The 24,519-nt window shown below is 39.6% G+C and overlaps 2 protein-coding genes and 1 non-coding gene across 3 annotated transcripts in view; 2 read left to right on the top strand and 1 right to left on the bottom strand.

Moving 5' to 3' along the window:
* The window catches only part of MSH3 (mutS homolog 3), a 211,709-nt gene extending 198,172 nt beyond the window's left edge, over positions 1 to 13,537 (bottom strand). The window contains exons 1-4 of the mRNA XM_043977192.1: positions 13,202 to 13,537; positions 7,403 to 7,526; positions 5,685 to 5,902; positions 290 to 505 (exon numbers count right to left, since the gene is read on the bottom strand). Of these exons, the coding sequence (XP_043833127.1) occupies positions 290 to 505; positions 5,685 to 5,902; positions 7,403 to 7,526; positions 13,202 to 13,393 (750 nt within the window). The 5' untranslated portion in view covers positions 13,394 to 13,537. The remainder of the gene's footprint in view (positions 1 to 289; positions 506 to 5,684; positions 5,903 to 7,402; positions 7,527 to 13,201) is intronic.
* Positions 13,538 to 13,551: 14 nt separating this feature from the next.
* The window catches only part of DHFR (dihydrofolate reductase), a 30,063-nt gene continuing 19,095 nt past the window's right edge, over positions 13,552 to 24,519 (top strand). Inside the window, exons 1-3 of the mRNA XM_043977194.1 lie at positions 13,552 to 13,776; positions 14,772 to 14,821; positions 19,490 to 19,595. Coding sequence (XP_043833129.1) covers positions 13,691 to 13,776; positions 14,772 to 14,821; positions 19,490 to 19,595 — 242 coding nt within the window. The 5' untranslated portion in view covers positions 13,552 to 13,690. The remainder of the gene's footprint in view (positions 13,777 to 14,771; positions 14,822 to 19,489; positions 19,596 to 24,519) is intronic.
* On the top strand, positions 20,396 to 20,536 carry LOC122737784. Its single transcript, XR_006354559.1, has one exon. It is a non-coding gene; the product is annotated as a small nucleolar RNA SNORA46 (small nucleolar RNA).

Genomic DNA, 24,519 nt, shown 5'->3' with positions numbered 1-24,519 from the left:
ACTCTTTAGCCCAGAGTGCTAGAGGTCAGAAATGAAAAGAAATTTGCATAGTATATGAAAATGACAAATAAAAAAAGAGTCTTTTGTTTCTGAATTAATTTTTTTACATAAAAACAAAAAGTAAATAGATACATTTTAAAGGCTTGATAGGATTCTTTTTCCTACCTTGCTGAAAATAATTTAACCAACCCAGAAAATGAAATTAAAACTTTAGAAAATGCCATATGCTACAATTTATACACTACCAGAAAAGAAAAGTAGTCTGAAATAATTGAAAGAAGCAACTTACCTCTGCATCTTCTCCAAAGAACCTGTATTTGTAGCCACATTCAATACACAAGATGGCATCTTTATGTTGCTCTTTCATTTCTAGGTACTGCAATTCTAACGGGGTATAAATACTTTTGGTTCTTCTGTTAGTAGGTTTGGGCTCAGATGTACTCTGTGGGCTTTCCTGACTTTTATCCGATAATGAAAAACGAGCAAGACCAAAAAGTGATCCTCCCTGTCAAAAGAAGGTTCTTAGAAGAATTAAAGCATATAACCATACAATCAAATTAACCTACTTCTTCAATTCAAAGGATTCTTGGTTTACATTAGAACTCCTATCAAACACTTCCTAAAAGAGACGACATAAAAGAAAACCTCAGCTCAAAAAAACATAATGGAATGCCACAAGGCAACCTAGATCTATTTCTGTTTAACATTTTTTATCAAGGACTTAATTAAAGGCATAGATTACATGCCTATCGAGTTTTCAAAAGTCAAACCAAATTTGTAGAAGAATAGTTAGACAGCAGATTTCATAATCAAGAACGAAAAACACTTCAGTAGGCTAAAGCAATGGGCCAAGTCCAATAAGATGAAATTTGATATAAAAGTCAGAGACTTTTAAAGCTAAAAGGGACCTAAGCAGCCAACTAATCCAACTCAGACCTGAAAAAGAGTCTCCACTGTAAGATATGCTACCATGGTGATCCAGCCTCTACTGGAACACCTGCAGTTCAGGGAAATCTACTATCCTAAGGCATCCATGCCACTTATGGATATCTCTGTGTGTTAAGAAATGTTTTCCTCTTGTCAAGCCTAACTCTGCCTGTTTGAAACTTCTGGCTCTGACTTCTGGGGCCAAACAGAACAAATCTAAACCTTCTTCTATGTGAAAACTCTTTAAATACATGAGCACAACCATCATGCCTCCCCCAAGTCTTCTCTTTTTCAGTCTAACCAATGTCAGTTCAGTCAACAGATCCTCAGATGTCATGGACTCAAGGGCCTTCACCATCCTGTCTGCCACAAGGTTCGATCCAACAGCTGGCTTTTTAAAAAATCCACTACATACGTACTGGCTGCAAGGCAAAGATCTGAAGCTGTCAGTAGGCTACAAGCTTAATGGGAACCACCAGTGTATGTGAAGTGACAGCCAAAACACCAATGTCACTTCAGGCTATACTCCAGGAGGATAATGCCCAAAATGAGGGAATTCTTCCTTCATCCAAAGGAGCATGTGTTGAGAGCCTACCATCAGGCAAGGTGTCGGGTGCTACAGAGAACATAAGGAAAAACAATACTCCCAGGCCTCCAGGACTTACTTTTTATTGGTAGCAGAGGCAGAGGAAATGACCTGTACATAAAAAAATAAATATAAAATAGATGTAAAGCAACTTCTGGAGTCACAGTGCTAACAGTGGAGGTGAAGAGAATCAGGACAGGTCTTTAAAGCTGGTGGCACTTGAAAGAACCTTGGTAGGCTCAGGGGGCAGAGGTGAGAAGGGAAGGCACAGCCCATACAAGGACACAGAGAGCTCTCTTCAAACTACATCCAGGGCCCTGTGCCTATAACTGCATATCAATTTAGAAACAGTATCCACAAGCTGGAGGACATCCAAAAGGAGGGCAAGAAAGGACAGCAAAGCGTCATGAAAGAACTGGAATAGGGAAGACCTAAAGGGAGGGGGATGTAGAGAGAAGAGAGACCATGGACACAAGAGACAGCCCTTATACTGTGTGAATGGATAGGACCCCAGGCAAGGAATTAGACTTAACTCCAGATATAAGAACTAGGATCATTGGGTAGAATAATATAACTGAAATTTAACAAACATTTATAAACAGCTGCTATGTGGGAGGCTCTGTGCTAAGGGCTCAAAGTTGCAGACACAGCTGATTCTATCTATTTCCAGGCAAAACTTACTAAGATAACCATTCAGAAGGGGAATGGGCCACCTGAGTGGGCTCAACATTACTGCAGGTATTCAAGAAGAATCTGGACAACTACTTATCAGTGATGTCACAAAAAGGATTCCTGTTCAGACACAGGCTAAAATAGATGATTTCTGGGGTTTCTTTCAAATCTGAGATTCTACAATTCTATGAACAACATTTGCCAATAGGACAATGGGTCATTGTTCAGTCATTTTTCAGTAGTATCTGACTCTTCATGACACCATTTGGGGTTTCCTTGGTAGAGTTACTAGAGTGGTTTGCCATTTCCTTCTCCAGCTCATTTGACAGATGAGGAACTGAGGCAAATAGGGTTAAGCAACTTGCACGGGTCACATAGCTACTAAGTGTCTGCGGCTGGATTTGAACACAGGAAGATGAGTCTTCCTGATTCCAAGCCCAGTGCTCTATCTACTGCACCACCTAAATTTCAAATATGCTGACTCTCTCTGTAGCCAGAGAACGAACATAAAGGGGTTTACTTTCTATCAGGGAAATATGACAAGGACACAGGTAAAGTCAATCTAAAGGCAAGAGTGGAATAAAGGGACAGGAGAGAGCTAGACAAAATGCTTTAGGAGAATCTGGGGAGAGAACACTATCACCTGGACAGAGGCATCAGTCCTACAAGGAGGAGAAAGAACCTGAGCTAAACCTTAAAAGAAAAGGAGGATTCTGAGATATGGAGAGCTCAGGGGTGAGGGCTGAGGCCTATGTCGATATGCAGGGGTCCTCTGCTGTTTCAGCCCTCTGCATCCCCAGTTTTAAAAAGTGAAAGGGGCGGCAGCTAGGTGGCACAGTAGATAAAGCACCGGCCCTGGATTCAGGAGTACCTGAGTTCAAATCCGGCCTCAGACACTTGACACTAGCTGTGTGACCCTGGGCAAGTCACTTAACCCCTAATGCACTGCCAAAAAAAAAAAAAGTGAAAGGACACTTTCTAAAAGGATAAGCTTGGCACAGAAGGGGATTTGGCACACCCTGAAATCCAAATCCACACCAAGTTTTTAAACTTTAAAAGAAAAGATACAATTTTACAAGCTGTCAAGAAGAAAACAGAAAGAACATTTAAAGACCAGAGGGAAAAGTTACTTTGGAACTCAGACTTTGGGGGAAAAAAGAGGAGATTGGGAGGGGGGTAAAGGGATAGCCATGGAAAAATTAAGAAAAATAGAGCCGCAACCTCAAGCACAGTTAACTTGAAAAGCTGATTTTTCTCTTTGAAGGCAAGAGACTAATTTCAAGATCTAAAGAAGCTGAAAGAATTTGTCAAGAAAGTCCCCTTGCTACAAAGATTGCCACAAGATACAATGGATCTAAGGGGGCAGATGAAAGAAACATAAAGGAAGTAAGTGGGGTTTAAAAAAAGGACTATGCTTCTTTTCAAAGTAGCAAAAAACTAGAAACAAAGTAGATTCTCAATAATTGGAGAACAGCTAAAAAGACTAATACAAGAAAGCAATGGAATACTATTATGTTTTAAGAAACGGGGCAGCTAGGTGGCGCAGTGGATAGAGCACCGGCCCTGGATTCAGGAGTACCTGAGTTCAAATCCGACCTCAGACACTTAACACTTACTAGCTGTGTGACCCTGGGCAAGTCACTTAACCCTCATTGCCTCACTAAAAAAAAAGAAAGAAAGAAACAAGGAACATGGAGAATGCAGGAGGGTAAGGGAACCTTTAAATGGATTGATGAAGAGTAAAATAAGCCTAACGAGAAAAACAATACAAACAATGACAACGAAAATGTTAATGGAAAGAGAAAAACAAAACTCAGCTAAATACTGTGTAACTATAACAATTATTTGTTTTTGTTCTGTCCTTTCAGTCACATCCAACTCTTCATGATCCCACTTGGGGTTTTCTTGGCAAAGATACTAGAGCATTTTATCATTTCCTTCTCCAATTCATTTTACAGATGAGGAAACTGAGGCAAAGAAGGCAAAGTGACTTTCCCAGGGTCACACAGTTAATGAATGTCTTGGGCAGGATTTGAGCCAGGAAGGAGAACAGAGAGGTTTTGAAAATGAAGGTGAGGGGCGGCTAGGTGGCACAGTGGATAGAGCACCGGCCCTGGAGTCAGGAGTAGCTGAGTTCAAATCCGGCCTCAGACACTTAACACATACTAGCTGTGTGACCCTGGGCAAGTCACTTAACCCCAAATGCCTCACTAAAAAAAAAAAAAAAAAAAAAAAAAAGAAAATGAAGGTGATATAAAAAGAAAAGGTATCAATATAGTTTTTAAACATCAAAATGGCTGTTTGAGTTCTTGTGCTTATCTCCTATAATTTTTGGCCTCCCCACTTTGCTGTCCTGCTACCTATCATCTGTCAATGTAACTATGCCACCCTCCCACCCCATTTACCCCACAAGGTTTTAACTCTATTATGGGATAGGAAACCACAAAACCAACTTGCTAGATTTCTTTCTAAAAGATGACTACATAGGTTCTAGTGAACCCACATACAAGAGGTTGTGTGAAACAGACATTAACGCTACAAGTGTGTTTGGTGATGTATCTCATGTTCTTCATATGAAGAAGATAGAGATGTGGGCCAGATCACAAAACTATTTGGTTGATTTAGAACTGGCTGAATGGCTGGACTCAAATTGTAGTCAGTAATGGTTCCCCATAAGCTTAGAAAAAAGCATCCCATGGAGTGCACATGTACTTGGTCTTAGGCTGTTTAACACTTTTGTCAATAATATGGATAAAGACTTAAATGGCTTCCTTTTGAGATCCGCAGATGACACAAAGCTAGTATCTGACTCACTTCATGACAGAGTTAATATCCAAAAAGTCTCAAACAGGCTGGGAAACTGGACTGAAATTATAAGATGAAAGTCAATAAGAAAAAAATGTAAACTTTTACACTGAAGTTCAACCAATCAACTTCTCACAGCAGTTTATCTATTTACAAATGGGGCCTTTAGGAGGTCATAAACTCAACATAACTTGATAGTGTAATATGTCAGCCAGAAAGTTAATGCAATCTTGGGCTGCACCGAGGGACATAGCTTCCAAGATCTTATAAGGGGGTGGCAGTCCTGCAGTATACTGCTTTGTTCATAACACATTTGGAATATGTTCGATTCTATGTGCCTAAGTTTAGAAAGGCAGCCATTTGGAAGAACAGAATTAGACCTATTCTGTTTCATCTATGAACAGAATTAGTTATGATGAGAAGAAGTTGCAAAAGACACATGTAGGCTTGATATAAGAAAAACTTCCTAATAGAGCTGTCCCAAAGTGAAACGGGGAATTCTTTGTTCTGTTCCACTGCCAAAACCCAAATACAGCCCACTACTCAGACATACCACAGTGCAGCTGGCTGGGGGAAAAAAAGAAAGCATACACTTCTGAGTCTCTTCTGTGGTGCTAATGGACCCTATGTGGGAACCAAAACCTAACCTGCTCTCATTAAATGCTCCTCTAGACTCTAGACACAAGACACATACCTTCGGACTCAGTCGAGAACTGGAATCTTCAGAGGGAACAATATGCTTTGCATTTAGCCTGATGTCTTCAAAATCAGTACATTTTGGCAAAATTGCCAATCTCCCCTGTGGCGATTCAGTTGGAGCTCTACTATATGTAAGCTCAGAATCACAGCAGAATTCTTTTAATTTTTCCAGAGACTTTAAAACCATCCTGGGCCTCAGACATTTCCTTGGCTCTTAAATTTGAAATTAGAAGAAAATATAACTTTAGTATTTTGGAATGAAATATCAATTAATTAGCAGAAGTTTATTTTTTAAATTAGAAGAAAATATGACTTTAGGATCTCAGTATCACATAGCAATTAATAATTAGCAGAAGTTTATTTTTTAAATTAGAAGAAAATATGACTTTAGGTTCTCAGTATCACATAGCAATTAATAATTAACAGATTTGGGGGGGCAGCTAGGTGGCGCAGTGGATAGAGCACCGGCCCTGGAGTCAGGAGTACCTGAGTTTAAATCCAGCCTCAGACACTTAACACTTACTAGCTGTGTGACCCTGGGCAAGTCACTTAACCCCAACTGCCTTACTAAAAAAAAATAATAATAAATTAACAGATTTTTAAAAGTAGGTTCTTCACTGAGAAAAAGATCATTTTGTACAAGGATATAAATAAATGCTGGCCAATATTATAAGCAGTTGAGTTTTTAAGGGCATTCACTCATTATTTAAAATTGATAAGCCTCTGGAAATTACACCTCAAAATGTTTGTTTTGCATATGATTTGGCATCTCTTGGAAGTGAAACTGATGTCAACCAGGTGTGTAATACAAAGCAAAACAAATGTTAATTAAATAGCAAGTTGGTTATTTTAGAAAACCTATACAAATCTCTCTCTCTCTCTCTCTCTCTCTCTCTCTCACACACACACACACACACACACACACACACACACACACTGCTTCAACTTCAGATAGGAATCAGTACTCACAGATGGAAAGCTGCTATAGATACCACTTGCCCTGACTACAAAGCACATCAGGCTGCAAAGGTCAAACAACACTGGAATTCTAAAATTACTTTTGGAAGTGAAAAGAGAATATTAGATGTAAATGGGAAAGAACAGAAAGTGAGTTCATTAGGAAGACCCAAAAAAGATAAGGCAAGTCTAAGAACAAAAGGCACAAGGATTCTACATATTCCTGATGAAGATGAAGAATAGAGAAGCACAAGAAGACCTATGAACTCATGCAGAAGGAATATAAGCAGAACCAGGAAAACAATAAACACAATGACAACATAACAATAAACAATGAGGAAAAAAAGGAAGAGGAAAAATCAAAAATTTTAAAACTGGAATACTGTGTAACTATAATGACCAAGCTTGGCCCCAAAGAGGAGATAAGAAAATGCAAATTCTCTCAGTTCTCTGCAGAGGAAAGGACATTAAATATACTACCACATTTGGTAGGTGTGTTAGCTGGCTTTGCTGAACTGTTGTTTTTTTCCTCCCCATATTTTTTTTCTCTGCTATAAGGGATAACTCTTTGAAAAGGAGACAGGGGAGGAGTATAGTTGAAAACGAGCATAATGGAACATAAAGATATCAATAAAAAAATTTTTAAGTGAAATAAAAAAGCATAAAGTTTCCCGCAATTTCACTGTCACCACACAAGGAGCAAAAGAATCAGATTCATGGATGGTTAAATTGAAGGCCTATTAATCTGGAACTAACCACAGCTCCCAATCATTCTGGTATCATTTTCTTCTCCATCATCTCCTTGAGCCTGTTTTGCTCTCTTGTTAACAAGTTCATCATATTCGAGGGTCCTCTTCTTACATCCATTAACTTCAGAGGCCTAAAATATGAAAATTTAAAATGATTTATTATTATTTCCATGTATTGTATTCCATGTCTTTCCTGGAGAAACCTGAAAACCATGGAGCAATTTAAGTCTTATTTCTGAAACATCCTAACACATATGCCCTAGAACGTCCTTTGTATTCTTGCTTCCACCACTTAAGAAAACTTCATCCCTTTAAATACTAGGTTATCTATTTAGAACGGAGGCAGCTAATATTCCAGAATGACTCCTCATCTATTTAGTGGACTAGGTAGTGTAGCAGATGGGGTTCTGGCCTTAGAGTCCAGAAAAATCTGAGTTCAAATCCTGCCTCAGATACTTCCTAGTTATTTGACCCTGACAAACTACTTAACCCCAGTCTTCTCCTCTATAAAATGAGGTTAATAGAAATTACCTCACTTGGTTGTTTTGTGGATCAAAAGAGATATTTAAAGTGCTTTGCAAACTTTGTAGCATACATAATTTATGGCTATTACTATTATATTGAGACATACAAAACTCTACTCAACCCTGTTTAAGTACAACTAATATAATAGCTAGCATTTCTATAGCACCTACTATGTGCTAGGGACTGTGCTAAGTGTTTTACGATCATTATCTCATTTGATTCACAACAACCCTGAGAGGTAGGTATTATTATTATCTCTATTTTACAGATGAGGCAACTAAGGCAAAAAGAATTTTAAGTGACTCACCCAAGATCACACAGCCAATGTCTGTTCATAACACCAGACCCTGCTCTCTATCCACTGTTCTACTCTGCTATCTAATTATATATGCTCTACAATTATCTTTTTGGGGTTTTTGTTGCTGTTGTTGTTGTTTTTTGTGGGGCAATGAGGGTTAAGTGACTTGCCCAGGGTCACACAGCTACTAAGTGTCAACTGAAGTAAGTGTTGAACTGAATCCAGCAGGTGTTTTATCCACTGCGCTACCTAGCTGCCCCTGTACAATTATCTTTTGAGTCATATACACAATTCAGTAGCCACTGGTCAACTTGCCAAAATTGGAATGATTGTCTATCAGTTTATATAAAACAGGACTAAGGAAGAGCAAGAAAGGACAGCATAGATGCAAGGTTAAAAATAAAGGAGTCACAAACAGGGAAGTGACATGGTCAAGACTGCCCTTTGGGGATATCCGTTTGGATAGGTGTGGTAGCCCATACCTCCACTTCCTCCTACTAGGGAAGCTCACTCAGACTGCTGAATTGATTTCCATTCAGGAGTTCTTAGCTGCAGTAGGGCTAAAGCCTACCTAAAGTAGGTACCAGAAGCAATATAGTGAGTCCTTGGGATGGGGGGGGGGGGCTACCAAATTGTCTTAGGAGTAATAAACCAGTCCAGGTAGAAAAGATAGCAGTTCTAAGCTTCTGTGCTAATGAGGAGGGGGGATGAGGACCTTGAGTGGCTGCTAGACAAGATGGAGAAACCCAGTCAGAAAGAAAGAAAGAAAGAAAGAAAGAAAGAAAGAAAGAAAGAAAGAAAGAAAGAAAGAAAGAAAGAAAAAGGAATATCAATTTGGCAGTTGTTTTAAAGGTGGACTGGAGAAGAGAGAGATCAGAAGTAGGGAGACCATCACAATAGCCCACATGAGAAGTAATGAGGGTATGAACTAGGGTGTTGGCCATGTGGGTATCGAGAAAGGGAAGGATGGAGTATATGCTGTGGAATCAGAATCAACAAGAATTGGCACTAAATGGTAATGAAGGGATAGGGAAGAGTCATGGGTAACTCCACAGCTGAAGACTTGGATGAATGGAAGGCCAGCCATGCCCGTGTCACAAACAGGAAAGTTATGAAGAGTGAGTAATCACAATCTTCTGTTTCCACCTTTTCCCATAAACTTGCTCCTCCTCATGAGTCTGGTTTTCACTTTGATCATGACCTTCTATCCCTTGCTCCCTCCCTCTTGTCCCGATCCATCATCATTTATTTGGCTTCATTTCTTCCCATGACAGTCTCAACCCCTTAGTCAAACATTTCAATAGTGTGGTGTCCACTCCTGAATCTTCTGCCTCTTTGTTCTTCTTCTGTACCTGCTGTTAAGTCATAGCACCAGGTTGCGCCCATTGCTTTCTCTAACTTACTCATGAATGGCAGAAACAAAGAATATCAGAGTTGGAAGAGGCCCAGTTCAACCCAAGCTTTCTATAATATCACTAACAATGGGTCATCTCCAGCTTCCCTTTGAAAACCTCCAGCGAGGAGAAACCTTTTACCTTCCAAGGCAGCCCAATACACTTTGGGACAACTCAACCATCAGAAAATTTCTGTGAAGAGGAAATGACTGGTCCCTTGCAAACTTGCACCATTTGATTTCAAATGGGATCTCTTTGCTCCCCCACAATGGCTGTATTCATCTCTCACTGACTCCCCATTGCACAACCAGCAAAAGTTATTGCAAGCTTTTTCCTCAAGCTGCCCTCTCTCTCAGCCTATTATCTATTTCACTCAGAAGACTGAATCTTTTTGTCCTGAGGCTACCCCTCTCTATATAAGGAGCTCTTCAAGTCTTCACCCTTTTTCTCCACATTTCCAGTCTCAAAGGACAAGGTGGCCTTGGCCAAGTCATGCTACTAATCTCTTGAGCCCTTGATTCTAACCCCTCCTAGACCTCATTCAATCAACTAATAAGCATTTATTAAGCACCTACCTCATGTCAGAACAGTGCTAGGTGCTGGGTATACAAAAACAAAGAATGAAATAATCCCTTCTCTTAAGGAGCTTGCTTACATCCTATTCCATCCATTTCTGTCTTTCCCATCTTTAATCTCTCCTCTCCAACAATGCTCCCTCTGCCAACAAACATGCTCAGCTCCCCCATCTTAAAAAAAAAAAAAATTGGGGGCAGCTAGGTGGCGCAGTGGATAAAGCACCGGCCCTGGATTCACTAGGACCTGAGTTCAAATCCAGCCTCAGACACTTGACACTTACTAGCTGTGTGACCCTGGGAAAGTCACTTAACCACCATTGCCCTGCCAAAAAAAAAAAAATTCCTTTGACTCGTTTACCCTCAAGTTATCATCTTTGATGTCTCCTGTCCTTTACCACTAAACTCCCAGAAACAGTGGTATATATTTATTTACTGCTTAAATACTGACTGGTCCCTTGCAAACTCACACAATTTAACTTCCATGCTCTACCATAGTGGTGACATTCATGCCTATGGTACACTGCACATAGACTCATAGTAGCTTGAAACATAGCAGATGTTTAATAAATGTTTGGGCTTACTTCTATTTTATTGGCACCCACTCATTCCATATCACACTGCAATCTGATTTGCATGCCCACTATTCCACTGAAACTGATCCCTCCAAAATCTCCAAAGAACTTTTGTCAAGACTAAAGAAAGGCTTTTTCTTGGTGTTCACCTTCTTTCCTCCAAAACTCAACAAGACATGAATGTGACCTTGGGTTCCTAAGAGTAGGGACTATTTGATTCTGGTCTCTGTATCCCCAGAACCTAGCACACACAGCAGGCAGTTAATAAATACTTATCGATTGAGTGATTGAAGACTATGCCCTCTGAACACAAGTTCTGAGTAATTTTGGCATGCTAGAAAGGTTTTGGGTACAATCCTAGCAACAGTTTGTATCTGCTTCCTAAGGAACACCCTAGACAAGTATGAAGAAGTACCAAAGAAAACAAAAAATGGGGGGAAAAAAAGGTGAAATAGGCCAAATACATAAAAAGAATGTCTGTGTCAGAGGTGACACAATTTTGAGAGTGCTAACAGATTGATTCTCAAAATATGTGAGAGGATATCAAATGCTTACAACTGAAAAGAAACATACGAGATGATATCAATAACTACCAATCCACTAACCTACTTTCCATCTCTACATTATTTTTATGAGTAGTCTGCACAGACACCAAAGGTATCTTTGATGAAGTTATGAAAGGGTCAGAGGCTAACAACTGTACAGACAGAACAAAGTGGGCCAGAATGTACATGAGAAATTATACAGCTTTTAATGATCCCAAGTATTTCTGTTAGACAAAGGCCAGTCTTTTCAACATGAATATTCTCCAGATGACCACGTATGGATGGAAATAATGGAGTAACAGTCTGTAAGGAATTAAAAGTTTCATGCCACCTAGAGGATGAAGCTGAGTCACACAGTGAACATAAACAGGCTTCAGCACATTGCCAACAAGTGGCACAGAAGATGGCACAGATATGTAAGATCAGAAAAACAAAGTGGGCCAGCCATACAGCTAGAGCTAAAGTTAACTAATGTTAAAGTTTAAAGTGTAATCTTAAAAAAAAAAAAGTTTAAAAATTTTAAGTTCACAACATGTGCCACTGTCACCCAATGTCAAGAGATCAAGTCTCTCTGGGAAGTCATTTAACCATGACCTGCCTCAGTTTCCTAATCTGTAAAAATGGGAATCACAATGACATCTACCTCCCAGAGTTGTTGTAAGGATCAAATGAGGTAATCATTATAAACAGCACGATGCTGGGCACATAGCAGACACTATGTAAATGTTACCTTTTATTATTACTATTATTTAGTTATCATCATCATCATTAATATTGTGCTATATAAATGTTCACTATCATTCTCATCAATTGTTATGATTAAGCTCTATATAAATATCAGCTATCATTGTCATCTATAATATCATTTTTAAATTATTATTATTATTATTAAAGTGCTAGGTGGCCCAGCGTGCCTATGAACTTATGATTTTTTAAAAACACACAATAATTTAAAGGTTACTAAATCAAAAATGTTTTCAGGAGGAAAAAAATCATTTCAACGACTGTCTTACCACCTTTTGTGCAAGAGAAACTATGGTAGGCTGTGTGACCATTGTCAAATCATTTAGCCTTTATTTGCCTCAGTTTCCCCATCTGTAAAATGAAGATAACAATAGACTCATCTTCCTAAGTCCAAGTCCCGCTTCAGACATGTACTAGCTGTGTGACCCTGGACAAATCACTTCACCCTCTTTTTCAACAGTTTTCTCATCTGTAAAATGAGCTGGAGAAGGACAGTATCCTTGCCAAGAAAACGCCAAATGGGATCAGGAAGAGTAGGACATGACTGAAAACGACTGAACAAAAAGTGCTTTATAGGGGACAGCTAGGTGGTGCAGTGGATAAAACGCCGGACCTAGGCAACTCACTTAAACCACATTGCCCCGCAAAAAAAAAAAAAAAGTGCTTTATAAATGTTAGTTATTATCATCATTATTATGTAAGCATTATGTAAATAATTATCAACCAGCGCTATATAAACTATAGTTCTCTATCATCATGTATTATTATTATTACTATGCAGGCTTCCAGCACTTTGCTAAGACCAGCTCTTCCCCCCTCCCCTCAACTCTCCCAAAAAGAATCAAACTTAGGGAGGATCGGAAGAGTCAAGCCTAATGACAAGGTGGGGGATGGGTTGTGACACACCTTGCTGGAAGGAGTCAAATTGATGAGATTCACAAACCCAAAGTACTGGAGTAATCCTCCCTGAACTTCCAGCATCAAGACACAGTAGCCCCCGTTCCCACATTCCCCTTTCCCATTCCACAGCTCCCCCGCCTCCGGCGTGACTGTTTCCGCTCTTTAGAGAGCATCCCTTACTTTTCCAAGCCTAGACCCCTCCTCCATCCGCAAGGTGCGCGAGCCCGCCCCCCCCTCCCACACCAGAGCGCACCGGCCGCTGCTGTTCCTGTTGCTCCGGGGGCGCTGCAGAGTCACTGCAGGGGCTCCCAGGTGCCCCCGTCGGGGAAGAGGACTTCAAGTGTCCCGCTGGCTTAAAGAATCGGCTCAATACTGCCTGCCTGGCCGCCGCTGGGACAGGCCCGGCGGCCCCGGCCCCGCCGGCGACCGGCTTCCGCCGCGGCATCAAAGGCTAGCGTGCGGAGGACCGAGATGCGGAGCCCGGCGCGAGAACCCCCCCAACCCCGGAGTGAACCCTCCCGGGCCCCGGCGCGTGCGCGCGCTGCCCAAGCTCCCAGGCCTCAGCCCGCGATACGACGACGTCATCACCCTCCAGCCCTAGGGAGGCCAGGGGCGGGCCCGAAAAGGGCGCGCGCCTGGTCTCCTCCAATCAGCGCTTCGCGCGGTCTCCTTGGTTCTTGCCAAGGTGCCCGGGAAAGAGCAGTTTTTGGGCTGAGCTCCCAGAAGCTCATTGCTTGCAGACATGGTGCGTCCCATCAACTGCATCGTCGCCGTGTCCCAGAACATGGGCATAGGGAAGAACGGGGACCTGCCCTGGCCCCCGCTCAGGTAACCCCTTCCCCCCACGTGCGCCGAGCAAAGGAGTAGGGGATTAATGCATGAGAAGTCATTCTTTTGTGAGCTCCTTGTGGGTCGGGCACTGTCTTTTGCCTCCTTTTTGCACACCCAGCGCTTAGCAAAGTACTTTGCGCCCAATAAATAATAATAATCATAATAGTAGTAGTAGAGGCCTAATAAACGCCTACTGTTGGATCGACCTGCCGTGGGGAGTGCGTACTGAGGCTGGATGAAACTGACGCCTCCTCGGAAGGCTGCCCCGGGTGTGTCCCGAGGTGTGGGCTGCAAGGCATCTTCTTAGAGATGGGGCTGTTAAATGGATGGTGATACTATTTCTATTTTTTTGTTGTTGTTTTTCTTTTTTTTTGAAGTTTTTCCTTTTTGCTCTGATTCTTCTTTCACATCATGATTAATGTTTAATGTGATTGTACATATATAACCTGTATCAGATTACTTGGGGAGAGGAGAGGGAGGGAGAAAAATTTGAAACTAGAAATCTTATAAAAACAAATGCCGGGCAGCTAGATGGCGCAGTGGATAGAGCACCGGCCCTGGAGTCAGGAGTACCTGAGTTCAAATCCGGCCTCAGACACTTAACACTCACCAGCTGTGTGACCCTGGGCAAGTCACTTAACCCCCATTGCCTCACTAAAAAACAAAAACAACAACAACAAAAAAACAAATGCTGAAAACTATCTCTACATATAACTGGCAAATAATAAAATACTTTAATGGAGAAAAAAAAGGATGGTGAAACGGACTTTATAAAGGGGGCAAGTTCCAATGCCGCTTGGGCTTACCTTAAAGGGAGGGGAGGCTGTGAATGCACCTGGGGGTGAAGTTCACAGTCCATTTACAAAGGTCAGGTTATCTGGCCAGAACCGAGTTCATCGGAGCTGGGCAGTGCAAAGATCCAACTGGAGTCTTCTAAGCAAAGTCCGTAGTACTGTGGATGGTATCTAATCTTGGGTCTCTCCTGTTATTAGGAATGAATTCAAGTACTTCCAGAAAATGACTACAACTCCTTCAGTAGAAGGTAACCTTGCATTTTTATTTTAATATGATAGACTGAACTATGGACCCTGTGTTAATGTATACAAGAACCGTCTTGCTCAAGGTGGTCCACAAACCAGATTTAAATGAAAGGAACTTTTTTCCTTGAATTCTGCAGTTTTCTTTATGGATACTTTGATTTGTACATATTCCCCCACCATTGGTGGAAATGTAATGCATCCTCCCCTCCAAAACTACAAATGAAAGCTTTATTGTTCATAAAAATAAGTAGGTCACAGATAAAACAAAAATGCTTAGGAACAGAGGAAAATAGATTTTTGTTGACTTGGTACACCCCTCACATTAGAAAATTACTAAATAAAGCTCTTAAAAACATTTTGTTCCCTCTATCAGGATAGAGTTAGCATATATTGCCAAGGATTTTGTAATATTGAAGTTTTTTTCCCATTTTAAAAAGCACAGGGTCATTTTTTAAAAGTAGCTATTCTGGGGCAGCTAGGTGACTGCAACCTTAGATTCAGGAGGATCTGAGTTCAAATGTGGCTTCAGACACTTGACACTTACTAGGTGTGTGACCCTGGGCAAGTCACTTAACCTCCCAATTGTCCCTCCAAAAAAAAAATAAAAAAAAAAAAACCCAGCCAGCCCTGCTCTCAAGGTGCTCACAGTCTAATGGAGGAAATAACATGCAAACAACTGCGTATGAGTAAGCCACATCCACTATAAATTGAAAATAATCAACAGAGACAAACTGTTAGAATTAAAGAGGGTAGAGAAAGGTTTCCCATAGAAGGTGGGATTTTAGCTGGGAGTTGAAGGAATCCAGGGAAACCAAGAGGTAGAGATGAGGAGGGAGATCTTTCCAATCATGAGAAATTTCATGGAAATGGAAATGACTAGTTTGGAGATAAGAGTTTTACAACTTATCTTTGTAGCATTAGAGGAAAATCAAGTTTAGAAGGTGGGGTCTCTTCTTAGTAAAAAGGACAAGAGGCTTAATGGAGGAAGTCCATACTTGGGAAATTGAAAAGCAAGTGTTTGGGGAAATCAAGGGGTTAGGTTGGTCCAGTTATAAAGGGCTTTGAATATCAGGCTAAGAAATTAGGTTGGGCAGCTAGGTGTCGCAGTGGATAAAGCACCAGCCCTGGATTCAGGAGGACCTGAATTTAAATCCGGCCTCAGACACTTGACATTAGCTGTGTAAACCCTGGACAGGTCACTTAACCCTCATAGCCCAAAAAAGAAAAGAAAAGGGGCAGCTAGGTGGTGCAGTGGATAGAGCACCGGTCCTGGATTCAGGAGGACCTGAGTTCAAATTCAGCCTCAGACACCTTACACACTTACTAACTCTGTGACCCTGGGCAAGTTACTTAACCCCAATTGCCTCACACACAAAAAAAAGAAGTTAGGTAAATGTCATGTAGAGAACTTGGGTTCATTAAAGATTTGGGGGGACATGATCAGATTGAAGGAGGGAAAAAGATCAGTGCCAAGAGTTCTTGGTTCCAAATGAGAATTAAGTAGGATCTTTTCCATATCTGTATTCCTATAATTACTGTGAAGTCTCACTCCTTATGCCGAGTTTCCTCCACTGTGAGAAATAATTAAAGTAAAATTCATCTGGGTCAAAGGAATCTTGGGTTGGGACAGCCTTTTGTCCTGATAATTGAAGGACTTTACTGATGAGATTCAGATTTTAAGTGGGAACCCTAGTGCCCTCTTCAGTTTGGGTGGGGTCTGCATTCTTTCTCTGATGTCATTATCAAAGGTTGAATGACCTGAGTAAATATTTTAATATAACCCATCTCCATCACATCAACCAATTAGATTTGACTGCTATGTGATGGACTTCCTACAGTTGGAAGTAAGACCCCCCACCACCATTAGTGGTCTTTGGTCTGAGAGAAATGGCTAGTAGACCTTCTTTTATTAATAACCTGCTGACCTATTAATAAAATGATTAAATTACCCAAAAACTATGTCCCATTTTTAATCATCACAGTACTCAATAAATATTTGTCGAATGATTGGGCTTTCCCATTCCAATTCATACTTTCTTCCATACTACTAGTAACTTACATTTTGGTCATATGACTTAAGTGCTAAAGCCAAGATTCAAACTAAGTTCTCTCCCAACTAAGTAGAGAACTGTTTCTGTTATAGCAAGCTCCAATCTCACAAAATTCTGGAGTTACTTCTGACCCCCTCAGTCAGCAAGCATTTACCCTACCTTGTTGTCGGAGGGCTCACGGTTTAATAGAGGAGACAACATTTAAACTATCTGCATACAAGATATATACAGTATAAATGTGAAACGATCTCAGCAGGGAACTGGAAAAGGCTTCTTGCAGAAGGTAGAATTTTAGCTTTAGAAGGGAGCCAAGATGAGAGAATTCCAGTCATGGGGGATAGCTAGCTAATACAAATGCTTGGACTCTGGAAATAGTGTCTTATGCAACACCATTATCACTACATTCTTGGGGGAGGGGCATTGTTTGGTAAGAACACTTAGAAAGGTTAGAGGGGACCAGGTTTGTAAAAAGTAAAATCAATAGGACTTGGCTACAAATTGGATCTAGGAGGTGGGGTATGAGAGGGAGGAGTTGAAGGTGTCATCTAGACTGAGCCTGAATCACTGAGGGGGTGGTGCCCTCTACAGTCATAAGGAAGTTTGAAAGAGGGGAGGTTTTGTGTGGGAAAATACTGAGTTCTGCTTTGTGGTTTTTTGCAGGACAAAGATGAGGAAACATCAGGAAAGGCAGGCATATTAAAGTATTTTTGGTGGAGCTGGGAATTGGTGCAACCATTTTAGAAAGCAATTTGCAATCAAGTGACTAAACAATATTCATTCTTTTCACCCAGTGACAGCGCTTCTAGAAAAATACCCCAAGAAATAAAGCAGAAAGCCTCCGTATACTTTTTTGTGGGAGCAAAGAATTGGAAACAGAAATCGATTGGGGAATAATTAAACAGTGTACAATATATGAATATAATGAAATTTTACTGTTATAAGAAACAATGAGTATACAGTTACAAAAAGTGGAGTAAGCAGAGCCAGAAAAATTATACACAATGACTACATCAGTGAAGATGTTTCCATTTTATAACTGCCACAAAAATAAGAAAAAATGAATGTTGCAAAATTACAAAGAACAAGCCTGACCCACCAAGAAGATATATAAGAAGACACCTTCCCCCACTCTTTTACAGTGTTGGAAACTGAGGGAGTGGGATTTCCATTGGTATGGAGCATTAAATATTATGTCTGACTTTATGTATTGAACAGTTTTGCTGATTTTTGTTTTGTTGTAAAAAAATTGGGTCATCTTTTTTTAAAAGATGGGTCTCTGCAATTCTACAGGATTTATGATAGAAAATGCTCTCTGCATTCAGAAAAAAGAACTGTGTAATCTGAATGCAGATTGAACCATACTGTTTCTACTTTTTTTTTTGTTTTTTGTTTTTTGTGGTTTTTCCCTTTTGTTCTGATTCTTCTTTCAGAACATGACTTATGCAGAAATATGTTTAATGTGATTGTGCATATATAACTATATCAGATTGCTTTCTCTCTTGAGTGGGGAGGGAGAAAAATTTGGAACTCAATTGTATAAAAAACAAATGTTATGGGGCAGCTTGGTGGCGCAGTAGATAGAGCACCTGTCCTGGAGTCAGTAGGACCTGAGTTCAAATCTGGCTTCAAACACTTAACACTTACTAGCTGTGTGACCCTGGGCAAGTCACTTAACCCCAATCACCTCACCAAAAAAAACCCAAAATACAAATGTTAAATACTACATGAAACTGGAAAATAATAAAATAATCTTATTTTTAAAAAAACATGGGTTTCTAAAGTAAAAGAGGAAAGATAGGGAGAGTATGAAACAAACAGTATCAATAAATGTTTATTTTTAAAAGAAGAAACTATGCAGTATAGATGGCATAGGTAAGACTATACCATATTTAATGTGAAAAAAAACTTAGAGACTTTTAAAAGACTCCAATATGATGGAATGTAAGCCCATTGAGAAATTTTGTGTATGTGTGTATGTGTGTGTGTGTGTGTGTGCATGCGCATGCATACCATCTATGCATCTGCCACTGTGCAGAGAACATAGTAAACATTTAATAAATGCTTGTTGATTGATCAACATACTACAGCATTGGGCTATGTCTGCCCCAAAGGATCAGGCTAAAAATAAGATATACATTTCAACTTTTTTTTTCCAACTAATTCTATCATTCCTTTTTAGAAAACACTCAAAGTTATTAAAATATTGCCCATGAAATAGTAAAGCCTATCCTGTAATTATCCCAAACTTAGGAGGATTTTTTAACTCATTCAACAAGTACTTTTTAAGCACTTACTTACTATATGCCACACACTTTGCCAGCCACTGGGAATAAAAATATAAAAAATGAAACAATCCCCACTCAAAATGAGCTTATACTCTGATGGTGGAGATAACAGGTATATATGAACATATATACAGCATAAATATAAATTAAAAATATAGAGATAGATATGCAAAGTAGTTAAATACAAAGAAGTTTGGGAGGAAGGGCAGTTTTAACTTTGTTTAAAACATTCTTCTATAACAAAGTGATGTGAGAAGAGAATCCACTAGATGTCAGTATAATAACTATATTTGATCAACAAAATGAACTTTGAAATTTTCTATTTGATTTTCAGGTAAACAGAATCTGTTGATAATGGGGAAGAAGACCTGGTTCTCCATTCCTGAAAAGAATCGACCTTTAAAAAACAGGATTAATTTAGTTCTCAGTAGAGAACTGAAGTAAGTACTATAAACACCAACACATTATATATTCTGCTCTTAAAGGTTAGTTTGTAACAACATGGAATAGTAGAATATAATACTCAAGAAGTTTACTGACCTTTGAAACAAGATAAATTAGGGAATAGAAATGGGAGTGAACAATAACAATTTTCATCTGTTAACATTTTGAAATTGCCTTTGTTGTCAAGGACTTCTAATTAGTCATTTCACAGCATCAAAAGACTAAATTGAACATGTGACTATTAAAGACACAGTTAATATATGGGCATTTGAGTTTAAGCCCTTAGTTAGTATTTACCATTACCATATGACTTAATCATATGTCTGAACCAAAAGATTGGGGGGTTAGCATGGAGAAATAGATAAGGGACTAGACTTTGAGTCAGGAAGACCTAATATACTATATTTTGTACAGGGCTTCTCAGATTTCAAACTTATCATACACATTTTGTCATTTGATCTTCACACAAGCCTTTAACTAGTGAGGACAAATGAATGTTCTTTTGTGAACTTCAAAAGGGTGGGGACTGTTTTAAGCATCTCTGTATCTCACCTCCTTCCCAGTCCTAGTGACAAGACTATATATGGTAAGCTTTTAATAAATGAACATTGAATGAATGTCTCCTCAAAACTAAAGGGAGCACTATTTTTTTTTTTTTAGTGAGGCAATTGGGGTTAAGTGACTTGCCCAGGGTCACGCAGCTAGTAAGTGTTAAGTGTCTGAGGCCAGATTTGAACTCAGGTCCTCCTGACTCCAGGGCCAGTGTTCTATCCACTGCCCCACCTAGCTACCTGGGAGCACTATTTTTTAAACCTATTGATGGACATTTTTACCACCTTAGGTTACGCTGTAGTGCCAAAGAATCCCTTAGCGCCTGTCGTAGCACAGCTGATTGCCCATTCAGTTCATGCTGTGGTGGTGGTGTTAAGGAACATGACTGCTGAGTGCAGCTCTTAGAGTGCCTGTGATTTGGTTCAGTTAGTGAAGTCTGAAGCCACAACAGTGGCACAAAGGTCAGACTGCAACTGTTGGGAAGGATGGGCCCAGGGTAAGAAGCTATACACTTTGTTGTATAATTTCTCACTATTTAGGGAGATAGTTAAACCTCTGGAGAATAGTAGAATATCCTGGATAACTTGAAATGGCATTGTTATAGTTACATATTTCTGTATTCATTCTCTCTTCCCCCTCTCCTCCCTGCTACTCAGGTTTTTTTGGCACCTCTCTGTTCAGTGGAGTTGATTTTGGTTCTTCAAAATAGATTTTAAGTCAAGTCACTGTAACGACTCTGTGTAAAGTTTTCAGAGCATAAGATTTTTCTATTGGAAGAAGGGATTGTTTCCCTGATGCTGTGTAAAAATATTAGGTGGTAGAGAACTTGACTTGGGGGTGGGGTTGTCTGAAAACCTAGCTCTTTCACTTGGAGCCTAAAAGGGTTAAGTTCTGGATCCTTAACCTTTTAGGGTAGAGAAATGGTTGTTTGCATTACTTCAAGTGGATCTTGTTTCTTTTTCAAAAATTAAAAAAAAAAACCTAAGGGGAAAATATCTATAACATTTTTTCTTAATTAAGCCAACAGGGAACGTTTGCTAGAGCAGAGGGCAAGTTGAGGTGGAGAGGAGGAAATGGCAGGGAAGTGGAAGGGTACCCAAGATAAAATTCCTGACCTTCACAAATTTTGCAAAAGGTTAAACCTATATTGAACCTATGCAGTGACCTGAATTCCCTCAGCAGGAGTAGAGTAGATTGGTTACTACTAGTGATATATTCTCCATTACCTAGCACAGTGCCCTCATCTTTTATTCCATGTTTTGTGATATTCTTAAGATGAAAATTTTTTGAGTTTTCCTTAAAGCCAGTAGGTTACCTACATATATTGTGATGATTAAAAATATGCAAAAATATGTTTAATGTTATGTGTATGTGTGTGTGTCTGTGTCTGTGTCTGTGTGTGTGTGTGTGTGTGTGTGTGTGTGTGTGTGTAAAACCTATATCAGATTGCCTGCTATCTAGGGGAGGGAGGTAGAAAAATTTGAAATTGGAAATCTTATATAAACAAATGCTGAAAACTATCTCTATATGTAACTGGAAAATAATAAAATACTTTTATTTTTTAAAAAAGCAAAAAAAAATATGAGAAACATAGTGTCTGGGTAATTTAATCATTTTATTAATAGGCCAACAGGCTATTAATAAAAGGATGGTCTATGGTCGTCTTTCTCAGACCAAAGCCCTCTCTAATAGTGGTGGAGTTGGTTCATATACCCTTCTAAATGTAAGAGGATCCGTCACATAGCAAGCAAATCTAATTGGTTAGCATGATTTGGAAGTGTGTTATATTGAAACAAAGTCTGGGTCACTCAGATCTTGGCAAGAAAGAAGACATCAGAGAAAGAATGTAGACCCCCAGTGGGTGTGATTTGGTACAGGCTATATCTCGTCAGTAAAGTCCTTCAGCCATCTAGATCTGTCTCCACCCAAGACTCTTCAAACCAGATGAAACTTATTTTCAAGGCGAAATGGACTTGTGGGGAGAGGGGGACAAAGAAAGATGGGGAGAACACTAAATCCCCCAAGATATCAATTATTAATAATTATTCCTCACAATATGGAGTGAAATAGACTTGAGGGAGGTTGGTTTTTTTCCCAGAAAATTGAGGCTGAAATGTTCTTTCTTAAATGCCCAATTAACTGGGGGGGGGGGGGGTATTTGTTACTTAAACTATCTTCTTAACTGCAGCATAATAATTGCAGGTATATCTTGTGGTTTACCTAACTCTCTTGCTATCCTATTTTTCCCCCATGTTGCCAGAATATTCATCTAATTTATTCCTTTATCTTGGTGAATCCCAAATCAGCTTTCCTGAGAACTCTTTAATAATACATTTCTCAAATACTAGAAGTAACTTATAGTTAACAAGAGCCAAAACAAACCATAAAGATATTTCACTGGGGAATGTGCAATTTCAGGTCAGCAATTCTAAAGTAATGAAGACAATTTATTCTTTATGTGCCCCCAGTGGTGCAGATAATTGGTTATGGATGCTTTGTATTTATTTATATTTAATGGTTATTATTTGCCTCTTTATTAAAAATTTATAAGGCATGTAGATAATATTTTATTTTAAAGCTTTGTTAGCAAGTATTTTAGGGAATTGGACTGTTGTCAAACAATTAGAATAGCTAAGAGTTACTCATGTTGTCCCAAGTGGTCCCTTACTCATTCTTGAAATAGATGGGGGCAGGGGGAAATACCTTTGAAATAGATTGGAATGAAGAGATTTATATTTATTAATTACTCCTGTTTGTGACAGCCCTGAATGCTGCAGACATCTAACTTCCTTCTTTCTTACTTCCCTCTTGCCACCCTAATCTCTCCTACTCACTAGAAAAATAACAAGCCAGGGCTAAAGTAAAATAGTAACATAGCTAACCCTAACATTGAGAAACTCTGATTAGTCTGGGTGGCTATATTTTAGAAAGCTAAGTTTGGAAATATATCAGAAGCACATTTCAAAAGCTTTCTGGCTTTTCGTTGTTCAGTCATTTCAGTCATGTCCAATTCTTCATGACCTCATTTGGGGTTTTCTTGGCAAAAATACTGGAGTGGTTTGCCATTTCCTTCTCCAGCTCATTTTACATATGAGGAAACTGAGGCAAACAGGGTGAGGTGACTTGCCCAGGGTCACACCAATTTGAGCGCATGTCTTCCTGACTCCAAGCCTGGCTCTTTACACCTGGCTGCTTCCTTTCTGGCTTTATAAGCTGGCAAATATCATGCAAATTTGATTCTGTATCAGCCTGGTAGAATGAAAGAAATAGACCTGGATTTGGAGTCAGAGGACTTGGGCTCAAATTCAGACTTTGCCACACCACCTGTCTTTGATTTCACACGTCATTTAACTCCTGGTTTCAGTTCTCTTCATTGAGGGGGTAAGTGAAGATGACCTCTACGGTCCTTTCTAGTTAGAAATTTATCCTAAGTATTTCACTTCAAAAGATCTTAAAAAGCTTTCAAGTTAAAAGATAAAATTGCTTCAATACAGGGCACTTTTATATGGCATTGAAACTTTTTAAAAAATTAGTTTGATGTATAAATAGACACAAGGAAGACTTTTTATTCATTCTATTTTTTATTGTCTCCCTATTATGGCCAAGAGTTATTCCAGGCTTTATTTTTTCTCACTAAACCATTAACTGTACCCATTCCCAGCCAGATCCCACTTTATCAGATATGCCTTTCCTTATATCCTATGGAGAAAAGTGAGAACATACTTTAGTTCTTAGCTCAGCATATCTCTGTCCACACAATTGACATCTTAGTCTTCCCTCCAGTCCCAATGAAAGAGAATTTTCATCTGAAATCAACTCTTCCACTTAAACTCTGGACCATATCTCTTCTCACCTTCTCTAGAAGTCCAAACCTGTGATTATTCATTTATTGAGCCCCTACTGTAAAGCATTTGGAGGCCCTTGGAGCAGTACAAAGAAGAATAAGGCATGACCTCTATCTTTAGAAGCTAATAAATATTGCCTCCTTCTGGCATCCCTAATTTCTCCCTGCCTGTGGGCTCTTTCCCTTCCACCTTTAGACATGCTCAGGTATCCATATCATCAAAATAAGAAACCTTTTTCCTGACCATGCCAATCTTTCCAACTACCATCCTTCCACTTGTGATGTTTAAAATCTAAATGTGTGGTCACCTTAAATTAGAAGCTTTAGCACCAGTCTTTGGGCATTAAGCATTTATTAAAGCATACCAGGTATTCACATGGAGTTCAGAAAGTTAAGAAAAGGCCTATCTAGCCTACAGTTCCAGCCTGGTGTGGTTCTTCCTCAAGTCCTCTGCCAGGAGCCCGCTTCAACCATGGACTCCTCTCAAGCTGAGTGTGGAAGCTTTTTATAGGTCCAGCACAGAG

Source organism: Dromiciops gliroides, chromosome 1, assembly GCF_019393635.1.
Source record: "Dromiciops gliroides isolate mDroGli1 chromosome 1, mDroGli1.pri, whole genome shotgun sequence".
NCBI lineage: Eukaryota > Metazoa > Chordata > Mammalia > Microbiotheria > Microbiotheriidae > Dromiciops > Dromiciops gliroides.
This window is presented reverse-complemented; position numbering and strand designations above follow the sequence as displayed.